Source organism: Tachypleus tridentatus, chromosome 8, assembly GCF_004210375.1.
Source record: "Tachypleus tridentatus isolate NWPU-2018 chromosome 8, ASM421037v1, whole genome shotgun sequence".
NCBI classification, from domain to species: domain Eukaryota; kingdom Metazoa; phylum Arthropoda; class Merostomata; order Xiphosura; family Limulidae; genus Tachypleus; species Tachypleus tridentatus.
The window spans coordinates 24,354,851-24,375,397 of record NC_134832.1 but is presented as its reverse complement, the minus strand read 5'-3'; the positions used below and the strand labels follow the sequence as shown (position 1 = coordinate 24,375,397).

The 20,547-nt window shown below is 31.3% G+C and overlaps 1 protein-coding gene across 2 annotated transcripts in view; it reads right to left on the bottom strand.

The window, feature by feature from the left end:
* Positions 1 to 20,547, bottom strand: part of LOC143258685 (uncharacterized) — an 81,763-nt gene that overhangs the window by 6,645 nt on the left and 54,571 nt on the right. For both annotated transcript variants that reach the window (XM_076518099.1, XM_076518100.1), the window contains exons 9-17: positions 19,459 to 19,668; positions 18,552 to 18,629; positions 18,048 to 18,136; positions 16,236 to 16,628; positions 15,377 to 15,422; positions 13,015 to 13,128; positions 10,943 to 11,145; positions 8,914 to 9,310; positions 1,505 to 1,679 (exon numbers count right to left, since the gene is read on the bottom strand). In XM_076518099.1, coding sequence (XP_076374214.1) covers positions 1,505 to 1,679; positions 8,914 to 9,310; positions 10,943 to 11,145; positions 13,015 to 13,128; positions 15,377 to 15,422; positions 16,236 to 16,628; positions 18,048 to 18,136; positions 18,552 to 18,629; positions 19,459 to 19,668 — 1,705 coding nt within the window. The remainder of the gene's footprint in view (positions 1 to 1,504; positions 1,680 to 8,913; positions 9,311 to 10,942; positions 11,146 to 13,014; positions 13,129 to 15,376; positions 15,423 to 16,235; positions 16,629 to 18,047; positions 18,137 to 18,551; positions 18,630 to 19,458; positions 19,669 to 20,547) is intronic.

The following is a 20,547-nucleotide window of genomic DNA, read 5'->3' as shown; positions in this document are numbered from 1 at the left end:
CAATTAAACTAACCATCACAATTTCCTATTTGGTACACACCATATAATTCTATTGGTTACTTGACTTTATTTTTCAATGCAAGTTGCTTTAAAGTTCTTTTCACTTTCTGTAGTACTACATTCTGTAGTAGGAAATTACGTAGTTCATGTTTTTCAGGACATAAGTAATGCTAAAGCTTTGCTGTATGTCTTCAACTTCTAAGTTATTTATGCTTTACAGGAGAGCAAGCATAACAGTACACATTCCACATTTTATTACTGTTATGCTTTGCTGTATGTGTTCAACTTCTGAGTTATTTATGCTTTACAGAAGAGCAAGCATAACAGTACACATTCCACATTTTATTACTTGTACTCTAAATGATGCATTCTCAGTGCTACATTGTTTGAAATATGAACTGTGCCTATTCTAAACTAAGTAGAACATTCACCATATCTTATGCTACATAGTATAGGATGTGTAATGGTTAAACATTGTCCACAGCCTAAACATTACTTATGCTACCCTAAAATATACAGGTCAGCGAGGGATTAAACATAACATGATTTAAAATGTTTACATTGATAAAATTCACAGAAACTTGTACAGATATTTAAAATATATTAAACTACTCAATGATTAATTTTATGAAATATACAATTAAAATTTTATTTTTAAAAAAACAGCCAACAGTCAAAATATGTACACTACATTTTGGCATTGTGTACATCATCCTCAGGTGTGTGAAAAACAAATGCTATGCAACATATAAATACAAAACAAAAGCCATGGTCATGTTAATATTAATTTACTGATTTAAAATATATTACATCTATCTAATATCTAATTTTCTAACCCTTCTTCCTTAATCAAAATGAAATTACTTTTACTGTGCTTCATTATTTCTGTGGTTTCTCTAATACTTCTAGCTGTAATATTATTTTGTTGATCCAAAGTAAGCTTTTTTTTCTCCCACTGGCTAACATGATTAGTATAATTTATATGTTCAGCTAGTGCAGAATTTTCATTTTTGTTTTTTAACATTTGTCTCATGTTCATTTACTCTAAATTTTAAACTTCCTCTAGTTTCACCAATGTAAACATCACCACATCCACATTCAGTTTTATAAATACCCATTTTTCTCCATTAGACTGATTTCATCTTTAGTTTTATTTAGCATTTTACAAAATTGTTTTTAATGGTCTTCACATGCAAATGCTTGTTTTGTTTTTTAAATTTAAAAAACGTTTACATAAAAAACCTGGAATATATGGTAAAAGACAATATTTATCTATTTTTAATAAGTGTGTAAAATTTAACAAAATAACAAATTATGATGAAAAAGTAAACTAAAATTCTAAGCATATTGTACAACAATGACCACTGAATATTTTAATACATTCTACATGTAATTATATCAGTATTATAAGTGTGTGTGTGTGTGTGTGTGTGTGTGTGTACATATATACATATATTTTGAGAGCAGCAGAATTTTTATTAACTGAAATAATACACACACTTACTTTGGGTAGGAGCCTGGTGTTTACTTGAGGCACCATCCACATGACGTTGTTGTCTTGCTGCTGCTTCTTGTCGTTCCTTTTCTTTTATTTCAAGAGCTAATTTTTCTACTGATTCTTTAGCTCGCTGTGCAACTTCAGAGTAAGTTAGTTTTCGTCCCTTTTCTTCACAAACAATCTATTTTCATTAAATGATAAATATTGAGTTTAATATAATTAAACTGCTTTTAATTATTTAAAAGAAATTTAGCAATGATATAAAAGTAATTCTGAATATTTTTAAACTCCATAAAAACCATGAAATTTAACCTTGTTATGCAGACTATTTCAATCATAAAAATATTTTTAAAAATTTCAATATAAAACTACAAAGAGATATTTGAATACTTTCATGCATTCTTTGCAAATGACAGACCTGTAAACATATCATTTTGTTGTTGAAAAGTTATACAAAGTTATGTATTAACACTGAAAATATACACACACTAATGAAGCAAAGCCCATACAGTACTGTATTTGTATGTTGAAATTTAAAAAACACAGAAAAATGTTCCCTTTATTATAACTGAAAACTCCTTGGAATCACATTTTTATTTTATCCTCTTTGGTAAGTCTCAGTGCTCAGAAGTACCAATTGTAATTCTTTCAAAAAGACAGACATGTTCATAAATTTCAGAAAAGCTATGAGCTAGAGCTGGACTATTACTGGGATGTATTAATCAATTAATCATTGGACTCCTTAAGTGATTACATTGAACTACTCAATTATTCAGTCATGAAACTCATAATGGGAATTCTCAAACACATTAACTTTCATTAGCTGATTCTGTTCATAAGCCACAACAAGTAAATAACTAAGATGAGCACCTTTAAATTAACCTAAAGAGTAATGACTGGAAATACTAATTTCATTTATTTTTATGAAAATAATTGATGTAACTATAATTTAGAGTAACCCTTTATATTATGATATTCATTTAGTTACAATATATAATTAGTGTATATTCATACATATACACTGCTGGCCAAAATCTTAAGGCCAATAAACATAAAGAAAAAAATATGCATTTTGCGTTGTCAGACTCAACCACTTATTTGAATAGAGCTTCAAAAAATGAAAATAAGAAAAGGGAAAATTAAAATAAAAAAAAGTTTTTTTAGCATTTAATAGGTAAAAATGTGAACACTATGAAATTAAGCTAAAAACTAGCTGGTCAAAAGTTTAAGACCATACTGAAACAAAGCTTTAATCGGTAAGCACGCAACAAAATTTAGTCATTTGTGTTCAAGCATTAGCATTGTCAACATCTCCTGTGTTACACTGGGTACAAACATGGCAAAGGCTAAAAAGTTGACAGAGTTTTAACATGGCAGAATTGTCAAGTTACAAAAGCAAGGTCTCTCTCAAGACCCTGAGGAATACTGAATGAGAATTAAGTGGTTGGCCCAAGAAAATTTGGCCAGCTTTGAGCAGGAAGATTCAACGGGTTGTCAGGCAAGACACCAGCTGATCGTCAAACCAGGTTAAGGCCCTTATGGCTGCAGAATGCAGCTCAAGAACAATAAGACGGCATCTACGAGAGAAAGGCTTTAAAAACCATAAACGTCTTCAAAGGCTACACCTCCTTCCACACAACGAAACAGCTCAGTTAAACTTTGCTGAGAAGCACCAAACGTGGGACGTAGAGAAGTGGAAGAAGGTTTAGTTCTCTGATGAGAAACAAATTAACCTGAATGGTCCAGATGGGTTCCAACGTTACTGGCATGATAAGGATATCCCACTGGAGACATTTTCTATATGGCACAGTGGAGGAGGTTCTATCATGATCTGGGGTGTTTTCTCCTTCCATGGAACAATGGAGCTTCAGGTTATACAGGGGTATCAAATAGCAGCTGGCTACACTAGCACGTTGGAGAGAGCATCCTTATTGTCTGAAAGCCCTCACTTGTGTAGAAATGACTGGATCTTTCAGCAGGACAATGCTGCAATCCACCATGCCTGCAGAACTTTTTCATGGCATTTAACATGATTCTTTTGGACTATCCAACATGTTCGCCTGAACTGAACCCCATTGAAAATGTTTAGGAGTGGATGACAAGAGAAGTCTATAGAAATAGACGTCAATTCCAAACAGTGCATGATCTTCGTGAAGCCATCTTCACCACTTGGAATAGCATTCCAGCCAGCCTTCTGCAAACGCTTATACTGACCATGCTAAAGCGAATGTTTGCAGTTATTCGCAATGACGGCTGTGCACCTCACTACTGAGACCTCTTGTTGGGCATTTCCTACCATGTTTAGGACTTCTTTTTGGTATGGTCTTAAACTTTTGAGCAGCTAGTATTTAGGCTAAGTTTATAGTGTTCACATTTTCCTTATTAAATGCTAAAAAAGTTTTTTATTTCTATTTTCCCTTTTCTTATTTTCATCTTTCGAAGCTCTACTCAAAATAAGTGATTGAGTCTAACAATGCAAAATGCATATTTTTTTCTTTATGTTCATTGGCCTTAAGATTTTGGCCAGCAGTGTATATAAAACCCATGCATCACACCAATGGGAGATTACACCACTTCTGGTCTAGGTATACTCTTAACCCATTAGTAATGTGTTGTCAAAAGGGTAAAAACAAAGAAGCAACAACAGTTGCAAAGTAAGAAAAGCATACTCTACCTTTCACTTCAAGAAAGGTACTGGCAGGTAAAAGGAGCTTCCACACTGAGAACCCACCTCCAACATATTCAACATCAGATCCACCAGGAGCCAACATCTGATGGATGGTAGGAAGGATGAGGGATCAGGTGGATGCTGATCTCCAGTTCAGAACATGGCAGCAATGAAACACCCTATCTCAACAGCAAAGATAACATGACCTGATCATGTATTATGACATTGTATTTTGAAAGCATAGAGAACACACTGACAAGAGTTGATCAACCAACACCTGGCAGTATTTGGAGCTGTACTTCAGGTCTACAGCGTGAAAAGCCTCAACATCGCAGTCATCTAGCATGTATATGAACACGTCATACAGTACAAATTTAAGATTAAGTATACCTGGTCAGGCAACAATCACCACAGAGTGGTATGCAAACATGCAAGAAAAGTCCCTGCAAAGAAAATAAGAGTACTAACCACTCACAGAGAAAACAAGATGTGCAAAATGCAAGAGGAGATAAGCAGAAACCCAATGAACAAGAAATGGCCATGTGATTGAAATAATGTAATGTAAAGGTATCCACAGTTGTCAACATACCAACACTGATGATGTCTTCCAAAAGAAGATAGAAATGTGCAGCCAAAGGTATGATAAAGTATAGGATCTGATTAGAATCAACATAAAAAAGATGATAATCATTGGGAAAAAGGGAAAAATATGATAGGCAAATCCAACCTGTATGGTAATGTAAGAGGTTAGGATTCAACAGAATAAACAAATGAACTTGGAACACACAAAAAGGAAGAAATTTGTGACTATACCACTGGACAGCCCTAACCAGGCAAAGGTGGTGGTTATGACCAAAACAGTCACAGAGATATGTAAAAAAGGGAAATGGGTGTGATGGTAGAATTATCCTCTTGAACAGCTGAAGTCTTTGGCATAAAGGAACAGTTAAGAAAGAGAAAAATACAGGAACTATAAAACAAAACATGACAAACATCAATACAAACATAACAAAGTGACAATGTCCACACATCAACATGAACAAATAGAGGATGAGAAAAATCACAGAGAGAACCAAATAAAGGTTCTGCAATTAAGGAGGGAAGAGAATGGAGAGGATAAAAAGTGTAAGAAATAAAACAGTACAAATAAGACTGACGACTGGAAAACAAATAAATTTGGTAAACCAACATATGGCAAATAATTCTATCTTACAGCATGCAACAAAGGAAACCAAAAGGCTCTTGTCAAAAAGAATGTTATGTAAAGTACAATAGAATGGGAAGGAGAATAACCCCTTCAGACAGACTAACAAGGCTACGTGTACCACTTACTTTTGTAAGCAATCATGAAGAAAGGATAAATGAAATAGGAAATCAAGGAAGCTATACACATTGCAAAAATCCAGCCCTCCTGGCAAGGGACAGGACAAAACTTACATGTGAAGACAAATGATGAGTGCCAAAGTGGAGCTGATGAAAAAGTGTTGGAAATAATAGAAGAGGAGGAGGAGGAGATGACACCAAAAGAAAGATTTCTGCACATTTAAAAAAAGGAGGATAAAATACTGCATATGAAACATTCCATAGCTGTCAGCCAAACTGGAGAAGGTTGGGCCCAATTGAAGAGGAACTTTAGAAACACCTCAAGATGCATCAAATTTTGTGCAAGTAAAGACTTTGGCAAGCCAGCCCATCCCTGGCAGCTTCCTGGAAAAGAAAGTGTGCAAGTAGGATCGAGTAACCTTGTGAGAAGGCATATAATGATAGTAATAAAGGCCCCTGAATGAAGCATGCAAACAACAGCCAGACCACTTGACAGAACAGGTAAGGAACAAAGGCAAGTGTCCAAACAAAAGTATATGAAACTGAAACACACACCTGAGATGAACAAAATGAGTCTACTGTCTGGATACAGAGAAAAGGGGGTAATGGAGATATGCATCTAACACATAAACCTCTGTCATCCAAAATGTGAGTGAAAACCCAATAAAGAGTTATGTACAACTCAATGGTGAACTTGGGAATGACTAGCAAGAGGTTCAGAGACAATACATCATTGACATGGCACCAACTCCCATCTTTTTGGAAACAACAAATAGGTGAGAATACATTTCCCAAGGAGATGAACCTCCTTGTTCAGTAGTACCCTTGTAAGGTAAGTCCCAAACCACCTCAGAAAAATGCTGACAAGAAATTGGATCCTGAGGAGGAGGGAAAAAAACAACAGTGTGAGACAAAGTGGGTGATGAATGAAATTGAAGATCCATATCTCTAAAAATGACTGCAAAGGACCTTCAAACATGGGAAAATTGGAGTCTAGTCCCCACCAGCCCTGACCTGAGAACACACACACTTCCACTGGATGCTTTGAATACCTACAGCAAGCATCAGAATCAAGAGGGGGTGGGGGCACTGGAATGGAAATGGGTTTTTGGGATAAATAATAAACTAAAGGAGAAAAGGGAGGTATGCAAACATGCTGATTCAAACCTCATCTCCAATGAGTTGGGGATACTCCCAAACACCCCTTGATGCAAAAAAGGGTGCAGTACACAATTCACACAATGAGACACTCCAGAGAAAATAGTGTCCTAGCCAAAAAATGCCAACAGCAGAAAAGCCTGATCTGTAATGCCAGAAACAAAGAAGAAAGCTTTGATAGAAGTAGTGTCACACTCCTATTTTGAAGGGTGGCTAAATAATTACTTGTTTGTTAGTATGCAGATCTCATGTTAACATACAAGAGGGTAAAAGCAGGAGTATCAAGGCTAGTGGCAAGTGAAAACTTGCATTGACAGATGGCAGTACAAGTCAAGAAAGGTTTTTGTTATTTGAGATACTGTAACACAATTACCCTTTACTTCCTCTCTATAATGGCTTCAAATTGCAAATAAAACTATATTTATTTATCCTAAATAATATTAAACAAATAACAATACCTCTGCTTATATTTAAATATTTTTGTTTTGTTGTCTTTTGAACCATCTCTAAATATTCTCTACACACAAAATCATTTGGTCAATTACCTTATGAACAGGTTACTTATTAGTTATTTATAAGCATACCTTATGATAAGTTATCATTAAATTTTACTTAATCTAGCGTAAAAAGTTTCTAATGTGTTAACCTTGTATTACCCTTTAAATTACCTAATGAACAGACTAGTTACTAGTTGCTCATGAGCATACCTTATGACAAATTATCATTAGTTATTTTTACTTAATCTAACCTAAAAGTTTCTAATGTTTACATTTTAGTAACTTTTATAATAGTAAATAAATATTACACATGAAACACAAATAATAGAGTATTTAACTGGGTCGTTTTTTGTTTGTTACCTCTCCATGAAACTTAACCCTACTTTTTGTTTTTACTAATAGGATTACTACACTAAGTTTATTTAATTAAATAATGCACCAAAGAACATAGAATAATAACTCATAAAAACAAACAATACCCCATAAATATCATAATTTTTGTGATTTTCTGTACAACAGGAGCTGTTAAAAGAGCTGCTAATCTCATCAATGTGCTTCTCATGGGAATAAAGTTTGAACTGGAAGGGAAATAGATAACTTTCTGTACAAAAAATAACAAAATATATAATTTGAAAGATTAAATCCTGAGCTTTCTATATGTTATAAAAATATTACTAAAGATCAAAGAGGACAACTAGCAATTTGTGAAAGAAAGTATGTAACAGGTAAGTAAGGCAAGAAGGGGTTTGATCGTCTAGGTTATAGCTCTGTAACCAAATATGATTAGAAGCTGTAAAAAGTATGATTTTGCCTATGCAATGAGAACATTATAATGAGTAATTTGTGTTAGATTTCATTTATTGGAGAGGTGGGAAATAAATTAAGAGAAGCAAAAAAGTCCTGATAGCAAATGTCTCAATTCTCAAACTGGAGATAATTAACCATTTAATAAAAAAACTAATTACCTTATAAAATTAATAACTTATAACTTGTATGACATTAAAAGCTGGATTAGTAGCCAGGTTTTATGTCAAGCAAATTCATATACCATGGTATTAAAGTCCCTTAAATAAATTTTAAATGAAACTCATTAAAACCTCATAACAAGCACAGAAAAAGATGCCCATACTAAAAATATTAAAATATATAATTTTTGAAAAGAAGCCAACCAACAAACTTTCTCTGTTTGAAAGTGACCTAATAACCTTAATAAAAATAGCAAGAAAATTGTTTATGAAGTTCAACTATTGTAAAAAAAACTATCACCATCAAACACTGGTTGAATCTAATAAATTCTAAATCTTAATATTTCGTAAGATGTATGAGAAAGACCTCAATTTCATTACTTGAAGAGACTATTTCAACTCTAAGAAACATTGTTGACAAATCTCTTACAGCAACAGTACTTCCAAAATCAGTCCTATTCCTATGTTAGACAAAGTGGTCACCTATCATTACTAGAAGCTTAAACTAATCTAAACTTGCCTACTTTATAAGGGAAAAAGTACAGACCACATAAACTGTATTAAAACAAGTTTCTGAAATATGAAACAAGACTTTTTTTCTTTCAGAATGTTTCTGGGGAAAAGAAGAACTATTTGGTAGCTAATGTGGCACTGGACATTTAAGAGCTAATGATACACCAACGTCTATAAACATGGTCTAGTTGTATTTCTCAATTTTAGGGCACCTACCTTCTTACATCAAAAGGAACTAAAGCCTTTAAATTGAAAAAAAATTCTTGTTAAAAGGTATGTTTAGGCACTTACAGTAACTTCAATATTTCCATTGACCAAAGAACTTGTACTTTCCTGCTGGGAGAATCCCTGTTGTTTGGACATTGGAACTGACTGATTAGTTATGATTGGTATACTCATAGTCTTTGTGGGAGCTAAAGAAACAACAGTAGGCAAAGGTGAGGAACATGTAGTTGAAGTTGAGCTACTAAGGCTACCAGTGAGGTTTGGGGACACTGTGTGAACACTGCTCACCACACTCACAGAAACAGTTCTGTTTGTATTAATACTGTTATGAATAACAATTGACTGAGGTTTGGTTTCTATTTCAGCATGAGTACTGAGTGCATCTGGAGTTGCCTGTTTTGGCTCAGGATGTGGAGGACACACACCTTCAGCTAAACTGTTACAGCTAAGTGGCCTCTCATCTCTAGGAGATACACAAATAAACAATAATTAACAGCAAACCAAACACTTTACTAAATGATTTTACACATATTCTTAAATGTTAAGTACTACTACATTCACCAGCTGCAAGTTATATTAATGTATAACATTGGCATATAAAAAACATTTAGATATCAAAATCACTTCCCTTACTGAGTAAGTGTAACTACAACTGTGAAATTTAAAGCCTGGTCCAGTCATTCTGGAATTGCTAATATTCAATTTAACAGATATTATTCAGCATATAAAGAAGCTATAACTAACATGACTTTACCCTAAAACACATCTCATATAGTTCAGCATTATTAAATTATCAAATATTACAACATTTTGTGGTTTATTATCTGTAATATTGAAATGAGATGTAATTAGTAACAATGTTAAATTCTGTATTATAATTATTCTAAAAAAAAAAAAAAAAAAAGTACAACACATTTAGGATATGCCTGAATAGTCAAATATATTGCAATATTAACATATTTTGCTATTCTATAATTAACAGAACATATCACAGTTAAGCTGTGCTGAACTGTTTCTAGATTTTAAGGTGTACTACATCAATTTATTACCTTCCTGGTAAACCAGAGAAATAAATTTGCACTAATCCTCTTGCTGAGATAAAAGTTACTGTCTACAATAGTTTTTCATAAATCTTATGCTTACTTCAATGTACTTCTGAATTTGCTCCCTTGAATTAATATGGATTTAAAAGTTTTATCTTTTGTATATGTGATTTAGAACAACAATTGAATGGAATCTAAATGTTGTGGAATACCTCATTAAGACTCTGGTTTGATTTGAATTTGTGGTATTTCAATATTTTTGTTTTGGTTCTTGTACAGTGCAGACATTTTCCGAATCCGAATCCTCACCTCAACATCTAGTACAGTTACATAATGAACTAGAAGTCAACCATTAAGCCAGGAACCTGCATATATAATTTCTATTTATATAAATAAAGGTATTGTTTCATGTGTATCCTTGTGTGCTTATATCTTCTTTGATGCCTAGGTTCATTTCTGGAACCTGTATTTTGAGATACATGTACTACCTTACGAATATCAGTGTGCCTGAGAACCAAGGAGTTACCATGAATATATGCAACTTGGAGTTGCTATAAGCTTCACAACAAAAGTCAGGTGGAAAAAAAGAAAAGTATTTAGTTTTTGTAATACGTTTTTGAAGTAATAAGAATTTTCATCTATACTGTAACACTTTTCTTTCAATTTGACAATAATGGCCTGACTTAGTTTCTTTTTACTGAAAAAAAAAAATTAATATTCAAACTTTAATCAATGCTTTTCTTTTAATACACATAAAATGTTTACCTCTTCAGCCTACAAATATGAAAAATTTGATTAACAGTAAAAGGTAAAAGCCATGGTATCATGATAAAAGCTTTGGGAAGAACTATAATATTGATAAATTCTAAACATTGTTTGTATTAAAAAGCAAGATGACAGAACATCATAAATAAGACTTGTTCTTTCAAATCTTTTTCATCTTACACTTTTCAACAAATTCTATCACAAATACAATAATATTTGTGTTGAATGAAATAAAAACTGAGCAGATCACAAAACACCATCTTAAGATTAATAATTAAGATCATTACATGACAGGAGAAGCTGGTGGAGTTAGTATCGCTTGACTTAGATCTCCATTTGCTAAGCTGTGACTATCTTCTATAACAGCAGATGTCTGGTCAGATACTCCCTCTACTTGGATTCTGCTGTCACCACTGGAGAGCTTCGATGTACCTTTAACTACATCTGAAAGTCGACTTTCAAACAAATCAGAATCAGAAACAGCAGAGTCCTGAAAGTTTTAAAAACACAACTTCAGTAATCAAGTAAAACCTGTTAAAAATATTCATGTGTAGAGATGTAAAAAGGAAATTGTAAGATGTATTACACATAACTGATTAACATAAAATGTCATCTATTTGCTGTCAAAACTTTTCACTTACCACAAAATATCCTCATCAAGCATTAACTTTCTTTAGTGTTTCCCTAATTATTAAAATTTTCAAAAAATGATAGCCACTCCTTTTTTTTAACACAAAATCTGAAGCACAACCAGGGAAGTTTACTGAGCATGTATTTTTATTGCAATAAGTAAACAACAGTAATAAATGTATAAACACAGTACAGTTTTTAGATGTCTCTAAACACTAAGTGTAGAAATGATGAATTTATAAACTTTTTTCCAAGTATTAGTCAATCAGATGATTAATTCCCTTTCAATTAACTGAATTAATAAAGAGTAGATATGTAAAACGAGGAATATTTACTCAGGCCTCCTTTTTTTGCTGTTCACTGTCAATGGAACTTAACCTTGTTGTTTTTTTTAGTACTAATGGTACTAGTACATTTGATTTTTGCTTAAATAATGCACTTAAGAACAAAAATTAACCATCTGTAAAAAACAGACAATATCCTATATCTATCCTAATTGTTTTTGCTTTCTAAGCATGCTGTAAGACCCATTAAAAATTCAACCAAGTTCATCATTGCATTTCCTGTGAGAATGAAGTTTGAATTGGAAATGAAATAAACAAATCTCTGTACAAACATGATTTAATAAGTCATTTGATAGATTTCTATTGGTTAAAAATAATGTAGTATTAAATGTCAAACAGAACTACTGGCTATTTCTGAAAGAGAATGTTATAGATAGGTATACCAAGAGAAGTTCAATTTTCTGTTTATAGCTTTGTAATAAAAAGCAACTGAAAGCTGTAAAAACATAATAATGAGTAATTTACATTAAACTTCATACTTCTTGAAGAGGTGGAATATAAATTAGAAAGAGAGGGTTCTTAGCAAATGTCACAATTCTCATATTAGGAGACAGTCAAGGATTTTTAAAACACTATTATAAAATTAAGAACTTAAAATTTATATAATATCAAATTTTATGCTGAGTTTATTTGTGTATCATGATTATAAAGTTGTTTAATTAAAGTATGAATGCAACTCTTTAAGAAGTAACACATGCACACCTGCCTGTAGTGAGGGTTAAGAGTACACACATGAAGCAGAGTTTATACCTATAAACATAAACTTCAATATACATATTGCAAAACCTCAAGAAATTAGACTTGTATCTTTTCCTTGTGAACTGACAGTTACAACAATAATGAATGAAAAGTTTCAAAGTTTGTTTATTTTAATACCATAACAATATGAAATTATGAAATAAAAACATGAAAGTTGATTTCCATGGATGCATGTTCCCTCAAAAAAGTATTCAAAACTTTGGTTATTCTTACTAATACTACTATTGTACAATGCCATCTATTTTTACAATTTTGAAGAAAACAAGAGGCTAGTGCTATTTGCTTGGTGAATGCAATTTTATGATAACAGTTGAAAACAGAACGAATGAATGAATTTCTTGACACCATCTAAATAATAAAATCTATAGGTAAGATACAAAAAGTCATCTCAGTAAGTATTATTACTTATTAATTACCTGTTTTAAACATTGTAAAATAAGTTTAAAATATTGACTGGATATGAAAAAAGTGTTATGATTATTTTCAATACAGTCATTTTGCAATGGAACTAAGTAATGGGTTGAAATTTACCATGTTCATTGGCATATTAGATGTTTTTAAAAACTTACAATTAATTACAACAGCAGCATTATTATTTGAAAACACTGCACAAACAGAAGTCTTACTTGTGAGCCTGGAAGAGGAGGGAAAGAAGCAGGTTCTAGATCAAACTTAGCTGAATCAGGTTTGATATCTTTACTGTCAGGACCTTTAGAGCCATTACTTCCTCCTCTGGGTTCCTGTTTAAATACAAGGAGACTACGTAAACAGTCAAATCAGTATGTTAGCGAAACAACATTGTCTTGCATCTTACTGTTATTGTAACTACAATAAACAGTAAAATTTTAGGTTGCAAGAACCTAAACTTGAACAGTCCTGTTAATACAACACTTAAAAAGTAACCCAAACCAGATTATGTCAACTATCATAATTACCACAAAAGGTTATTTATAATTTAGGGTAACAATCTGCAATTGCAGTTACTCTGTCCCAAGCCATCTCTGTGGTAATTCACTTGAAGTGTGTCAGTTTAAAAATGTAAATAACAAAATCTAAAATTAAACTCTTCTTGTAGGCTCAACTAGAGTACTTTCCGATGTGAAGATCTTCTCTTTTGTTCTTATAACATTCAAAGCAATAAATATTATAATTTTGAAGAAACAGATAATTTCACTTAATGTTGACTCTATTACACTTGCAAAGAAATACCATTTACATGCAGAATGAATGCCAATAAGGCAAAAATTCTGCCACATGTCTAAATGAGAATGCCAGTTCTTTTTGCAAAATGCAAATTACAGATGAGAATTCAGTCTACCCCATTTACAGATCTCTCTCATTAACTTTTGTATCTACTACTCTATCAAATTCATCTTTGGAAGTTAATGTTAATTCATGGTTGATGGACTTTTAAAAGAAAGTAAGAACCTATATATTGGACAAATGCGTCCTGTAGTAGAAATGCACTGTAGAGCAACAATGATCACACAGACCACCAACACTGGTAAAAGAAAGGACTAGAAAGCATATGCTCTCATCCTTGTATAATCACAAAAGATCATGAATATCCTTCTGTGTGTTGAATAAAGACAAATATTTCCTTTCTACAAACTCACCAAATATCATGATTATTTCCCACATGATGAGTAAAAAAAAAAATCTCCTGTATGCAAGCTTACCACAGATCATGCATTTTACCTTATGTAATTGTTTTTTTTATAAATTTTCTCTGATAAGTTTGTATAAAGAGATGAATTTTTTTAATCATCATACAGATGAAAATTACAAGCATCTTTGAAATATATAAAAGTGGATGAATGGTTTACAAAAATAGCAATTTTGTGGATTTACAAAAAACATTTTCTTAAAAAAAATATGTTATGGTGACACATTAGACAGTATTGTAAGATTTTGACTATGACTCTCTTAAGGTAGCCAAATGCCTCGTCATCTATTAGTGACGCGCATGAATGGATTAACGAGATTCCCACTGTCCCTATCCACTATCTAGCGAAACCACAGCCAAGTCATACTATTCCATGACTTTTAAAAATTAATATACATCGTTGAAATATTTTGCATTACACTACAAAAGGCAGAATCAGTAGGTAGGAAATTGAAACCTTTTTATTTCCATTTTTTTACATTTATAGCAATATTTATTATTGTAATTTTTGATAAATTTCATAATTCATTTTAGGTTTTAATGATAAACCTATTTAAAGTTAAAGAAGACACTAACTTTGAGTAGTATTCTAACACTGAATTTGTGTTTTTTGTTATTACTATTAGTTTTTCTTAGAAGAATTTAAAGTTTAAAGTTCACAAATATTGTTCAATTTCTACAATAATAAAAACACAATCACAAAACATTACTATTCTATAGAATATTTAAAATATCAAAAAATGTTGAATCAAATTATATCCAAATTCTGTCAAACAATGACAATATAGTTACTTTAAAGTCATGTTTTGTAATATATTTTACAACCTCAATATTAAGACAGATGCACCTAGGAAATTCACATTACTGTAACTCTATACAATTTGTAAACTGATATATCTGCCATCACTACGAAATATATATATATATATATTTACTCTAGCATTTACTATGTTTGATATGTCTAACACATTCATGATAAAACATTACATGTGTGATACAACAACTACAGACTGTGTTTAGCACAAGGTATAACACTGAATTTGCAGTACAACAATTACTGACCATGCTTAGTGCACAGTATAACATTGTATGTGTGGTGCAATAATTACAAACCATGTTTAGCATATGGTATAATGTTGCATATGTTTCACACAGTTCACATGTTAAACATTTTATAAATAATATAATTCTTTAAGAACAGTTAACATTACTACCAGTTAACTACCATGCTGAATTAATCTTTTACTATATACACATATATTGTAGAACTTTTGTCAACGTAATTAAAGAAATTACAAACACAGAAAAGAACTGCAACTTACAGATTTTGTGTTCATTTCCTCTTTTCTTTTTCTCCTAGGATGGTTTCTGAAAAGGTAAATCCAAACAAGTAACATTTAACTGTTTTGGTTTCCCAACTGCTGAGTGTAAGCCACAAACAACCTGAAACTTAATCTGTTATGAAAATGAGAAAAATTATAATAATGTATTTCACTACATAAACATTAACAAAGTAGAAATATACAAACACTCAATAACAAATCAAAACTTTAACTCACTTTGTCTAACCTGTACATTATAATACTATGAAATTTAACTATAATATGTAATAAAGGGAAGAAAAACAATACTAAACTAAATCTTGTGTATTTAAACTAAGAACACACACACACACACACACACACACATACATACAAACAATTAAATAAACTTCAAATTTTAACAAAGATATCACTTTGAAATGATACATTTACACCTACATTCTCAATATATGGTCTACAGACCCCAAGAGGTCTGTAAGTATTCTAAAAAACAGTATTACAGATGAAATAGAAAAAAATGTTCAATAGTATTGAGTGAAAATAATTTGCAGCAATGAAGACTTTAAAACAGAATTATGGCCCTAATTATTGCATCTTTCATTATATTTGGTGACAGCATAAGGAACCATGATGCAAAAATCTGCTTGTATATTTTTAGTACAGCAATTACTCTACTTTTGCATGAAAATTAACTAACTGGCTCAAATAGTGCATCAGTCCTACAGAACGAGTTCATGGAAAAAAGTAATTTGCCCCTGTTATTTCTGACACTTGTTTAAAGTACCCTTTCCTCATCCTTGTAAGCTGTCAACTTACTAAATAAATATTAGGTAAGTAAGTAAATGAACACAGCACATACCTTTGTTGCTTTGCTAATGAATCTTTTCCTTGGAGATCAGCTGAAGACTTAGTTTGGTTTGTTATTTTGGGATCTATGGATTCTTTGATTCCACTTGAAGACCTATTTGACATTTTTGCACCATAATTTGAAGAGGAAGGATTCAAATTCCCTAATCCTTGCTTGTTATGGTGTGAGTACCGCTTAGAATATGAAAAGAAGTCTTGCATATCCATTCCTAGACCATAAGGGTTGCCATAAGGGTATGGAAGATAACCAAATCCACTGATCCCACGGTTCAACATTGGAGCAGCTCCATGTGGAGGACTTGGCACAAATGGAATGGCTTCCTTCTGTTCTAAGCCTAATGAGTTGTGTTTGTGTTGGTTCCGATATATCTGAGGTTTGTGACTCCTTAAAGAAAAACATATGAAAAGCACTTAAACTTTTTATGATAAAATATGACCATCTCCTAACTTGTAAATGAACATAATTAACTATTAACCACATAGTTACCATTTTATTTTAATCTTTCAAATATGCAATAATCATACAATGATCTTGTAAAAATTGAATTATGAAAACTTATTTTAGTATTAATTACAACAGTAAAGTTTCTATTTCATATATATTATAATACTTAACCAGCCAGTTTCCTCAGGTAAGTTTGAACACAGTAAACATAAATATAACATTCAACAAAAAAATTTTAGTAGTCAGTACCTACCACACTAACCAAACCTCATAAGATAAAATTCATATACTTTTCTATTAGATACAATAATATGCAAAAGTTTCATAAATGAAAAGAATGTCTATAGAAACTACACAAAAAAACAATTGTGTTATTTTTCCCAAGTCTCCAGAAATTCCTACTGGATGCTATAAGAATTTAAGCTAGTACTTTTCCCATTTAACCAGAAACTTTACCTTCCCTACTATGATCTGAAAATATTTCTTGCTCTATCAAATTATATTTAAACTTTCTTTATAGCTATTTCAAAAGCTGTCTCTCATTAATAATGATCAAATCACTCACTGTGACATCAAAAACTATGACAACCAAGACTAGTATATAAAAAACTAAGCAGAAAGACAAGATGAATGCTTGAAAATCAAGTAATTAGTATAATCACAAGATGATTTTTCACTGCATTTAAAGCCTTTCTCTCCAATGTTTAGAAAAGAAACAGACAAGTATAATTTTTACAGGCAAGACTCCTTCAGAGCTGCACAGAAATAAAAACATGAACATTTGTTTTAAATTTTTGCTTGTGAATTATATTAAATAAACGTTACAGCATAGCTATTGTAAAATATTTTTGAATTAAAAAGTGTTCAAACAGCATTAGATTCGTTACTTTTAGTTGAAGGTTAAAAATTGATATGCAGATGTTTTTCAACACCTTAAATATATTCACAGATCCAGAAAGAGTTACAGAAAAATGTGTTCTTTTGAAAGTGCTCTGCCTGCATTGTACTCTCATCCTTTAAGGCATACAAGTTAATAATAATGTTATTTGCAATAACTAGTTTTTTTGTAATTCAAATTTTTCAATATAGTTAACAAATGTAAAATTTATGTCCTACATCATCTCCTTTAAAAGTTCAGAATGTGACTTCTGAAATTATGAATATAAATAAATGTATATATATAAAATTTGCTAATATATATTTAATTACAACAATAAAGAAATACTAACCCCTACAAGTCTTAACAATTCACCAATGTATAAATTATTTTACAATTTTGTGACTAAAAAACTGAAAGTGATAGAAAAAACATTTGGTAAAGGTGATGGCAAATTAATATGAAAACAACAGTTTATGTACCTTCCTGGAGAAACATGTAATCCATGATGCCCATTTCCATTCAGAGACTTGAAAACTGCTTGTGGAGGCAAGCCATTCATCAAGAATATCTACAAGACACATGAAAGTAATCTTTAAACATATTCTCTTGTATATTTGATACAACTGTAGAATGTTTACTTCAAGAAAAGAATAGATGAATAATCTTTGGATGCAATTACTAATTCAATTTTAAATTATCAACTGAAGATTACAGTTTGAAAGACTGCCTTTATCAAATAGGAATCAAAACTTATCCTAGTCTGCAAGTTTTAACTGCTGCCTCCTCTACAACTATCTAAAATTATAGGCAAATACCCAAAAGAACAAACAGTTGTGTTGTAAAGCAGATTAATTTTTCAGGTCTAAAAAAATGAAATATTACAATTCTAAAGTCCTTGAGCATTTGTCAAGAAAATATTCAGGTACACAGTTAGTGTCATGTCAGAATACTAACAATTAGAAAAAAAAACTTTTCCTACTTACTGTTCCAAATTCAAATGTTGATGGTGTTGCAGGAGCACAAGCTTGAAGCATTGTAGGAGGATAAAATGGAGGGAAGACCTAATGGGAAAGAAATTATTTTACAGCTTGTAAAAAAAAAAACATTTTACAACAGAACATCTAGTACAAACACTTAAAGCCAAGCCTACAAGTGTGCAGTTATAAAACATATTAGGAGATCTTGCACACACATACAAATGAACAAATTTTAAAACAAGCACAAAACTAAAATGCTAATCTTTGGGCCTTGAAATGTTTTTTTCTATACAATATATAACTCTTCAAAAATTACTATTTTATTTAATATTTTCAGGAAAAACTTTATTCAATCTATATTTACAAAGATTTTCATATATACCTTCTTTTAACCTACTGCTACCAAAAACTTCAACAAGACTTTAATTAGCTTGCTTTAACAAGAATCTTCATACAACTTTCGTTACTAACATGTTCAGCCACAACTTCATGGAGATCATTGTTAACAATGCAATTTTCTTTTAACTAACATACTTAGGCTGCCTACCATTAACTAAAATTTTCTAGTAGAAACTTCACTCACATTCCTTTCAATTCTTTAAGAAACTTAGAAATATAAATACTTTTTATAATTATCATAAAAACAAAATGTTTACACCTTACTTTCAACCCTTATATCCATAAAAACATATATATCAATGTTTGTAATTCATTTATATATATAAAAGATTTTTGAGAACAGTTTTATATGCCCATTTACCTATTTTATATTCTACCAACATTGAAGTGCACAAAAATGCTGACCATGGGTTAATTTTTAAAAAATTAACAGTTTCTGTTTCATTTTACATTACTTTTTATTTAAATGGTTTAAAACCAATTTGGGGTCATATTCTGAAGATGATAGACTAACCTGTTGGTTGCCATAAGGAACAGAAGGTTCATTGGTATAAGGTAACCCTTGTTGTGTTTGTTCTGTCCACTGCTGCTGCTGCTGTTGAATAGGTGTGGCAGGCTCTTGCTGACCACTAACAGAAGGAATTATAGGGTTTTGATATCTCAAGCCATTCTTATAATGTGGGATAAGTGGTGCCCGTGTGATTGGTTTGGCCTTGATTCTTGCCTATAAAATCAGAGAACCATTTTTACTTTTAATTTTGTTAATAAATTTGAAATAGAGTTAGATTCTTCTGAGACAATGTACTGAAGGAAAGAACAATGCAATAGGTCCTCAAAACACACACACACACAAATTATTTCCATCAAATTGCTTCTTCCTGTAAATACTGCAACAAAATGATAATCTTATAAAAGTTTCAAAAGAAAAATGTTTGAAGCTAACTGGATACATTGCTCATTTTTTTTAGTAATAGCATTAAAACATATCAAATTAATAATTATTTAAAGAAAGACTGTAGTGATCAGATATCAAATGATGTCATTGGTTAGTAGCCTATACAATCATTTAACAAATTGATTACTTCATAACAGCTGTTCTAAATCCCAGATGATAAAAATCCATGCACTTTTTCTATTCGTGATCACAAAGATTATCTAACACTAAACTCCATATAAGTGACATTAAGCTTGTTAATAAAAGAAACTGTTAATCAACAAACATAGACATACGTTTAATCACATTTCTAGTTTGTATTGATTAACCCTCTAAACCCAGACATGTCTCTTCTATAAATGTCACTTTTCTATTTTCACACAGTTACATTATAAATCTAACTAAATAACTATTATAAATATGGGTCAATAAAATCAATATCAGAGTGTAGGTTATAATTCATATTTTTCTATTATCAAGGGTTTTAATTTCTTAATTTCAAAATAAAATATTTAAATATGTTCTCAATCTTCATTTCTATGTCATGTAATGCATCTACATTATATGTTTTGTTTTAGTTTCTATAGCTACAGTATTATATCAATTATATTGACTTATCCTAGATGTAATCTACAATAAATTCCAAGGTCCGATTTACAGCTGTAGTGG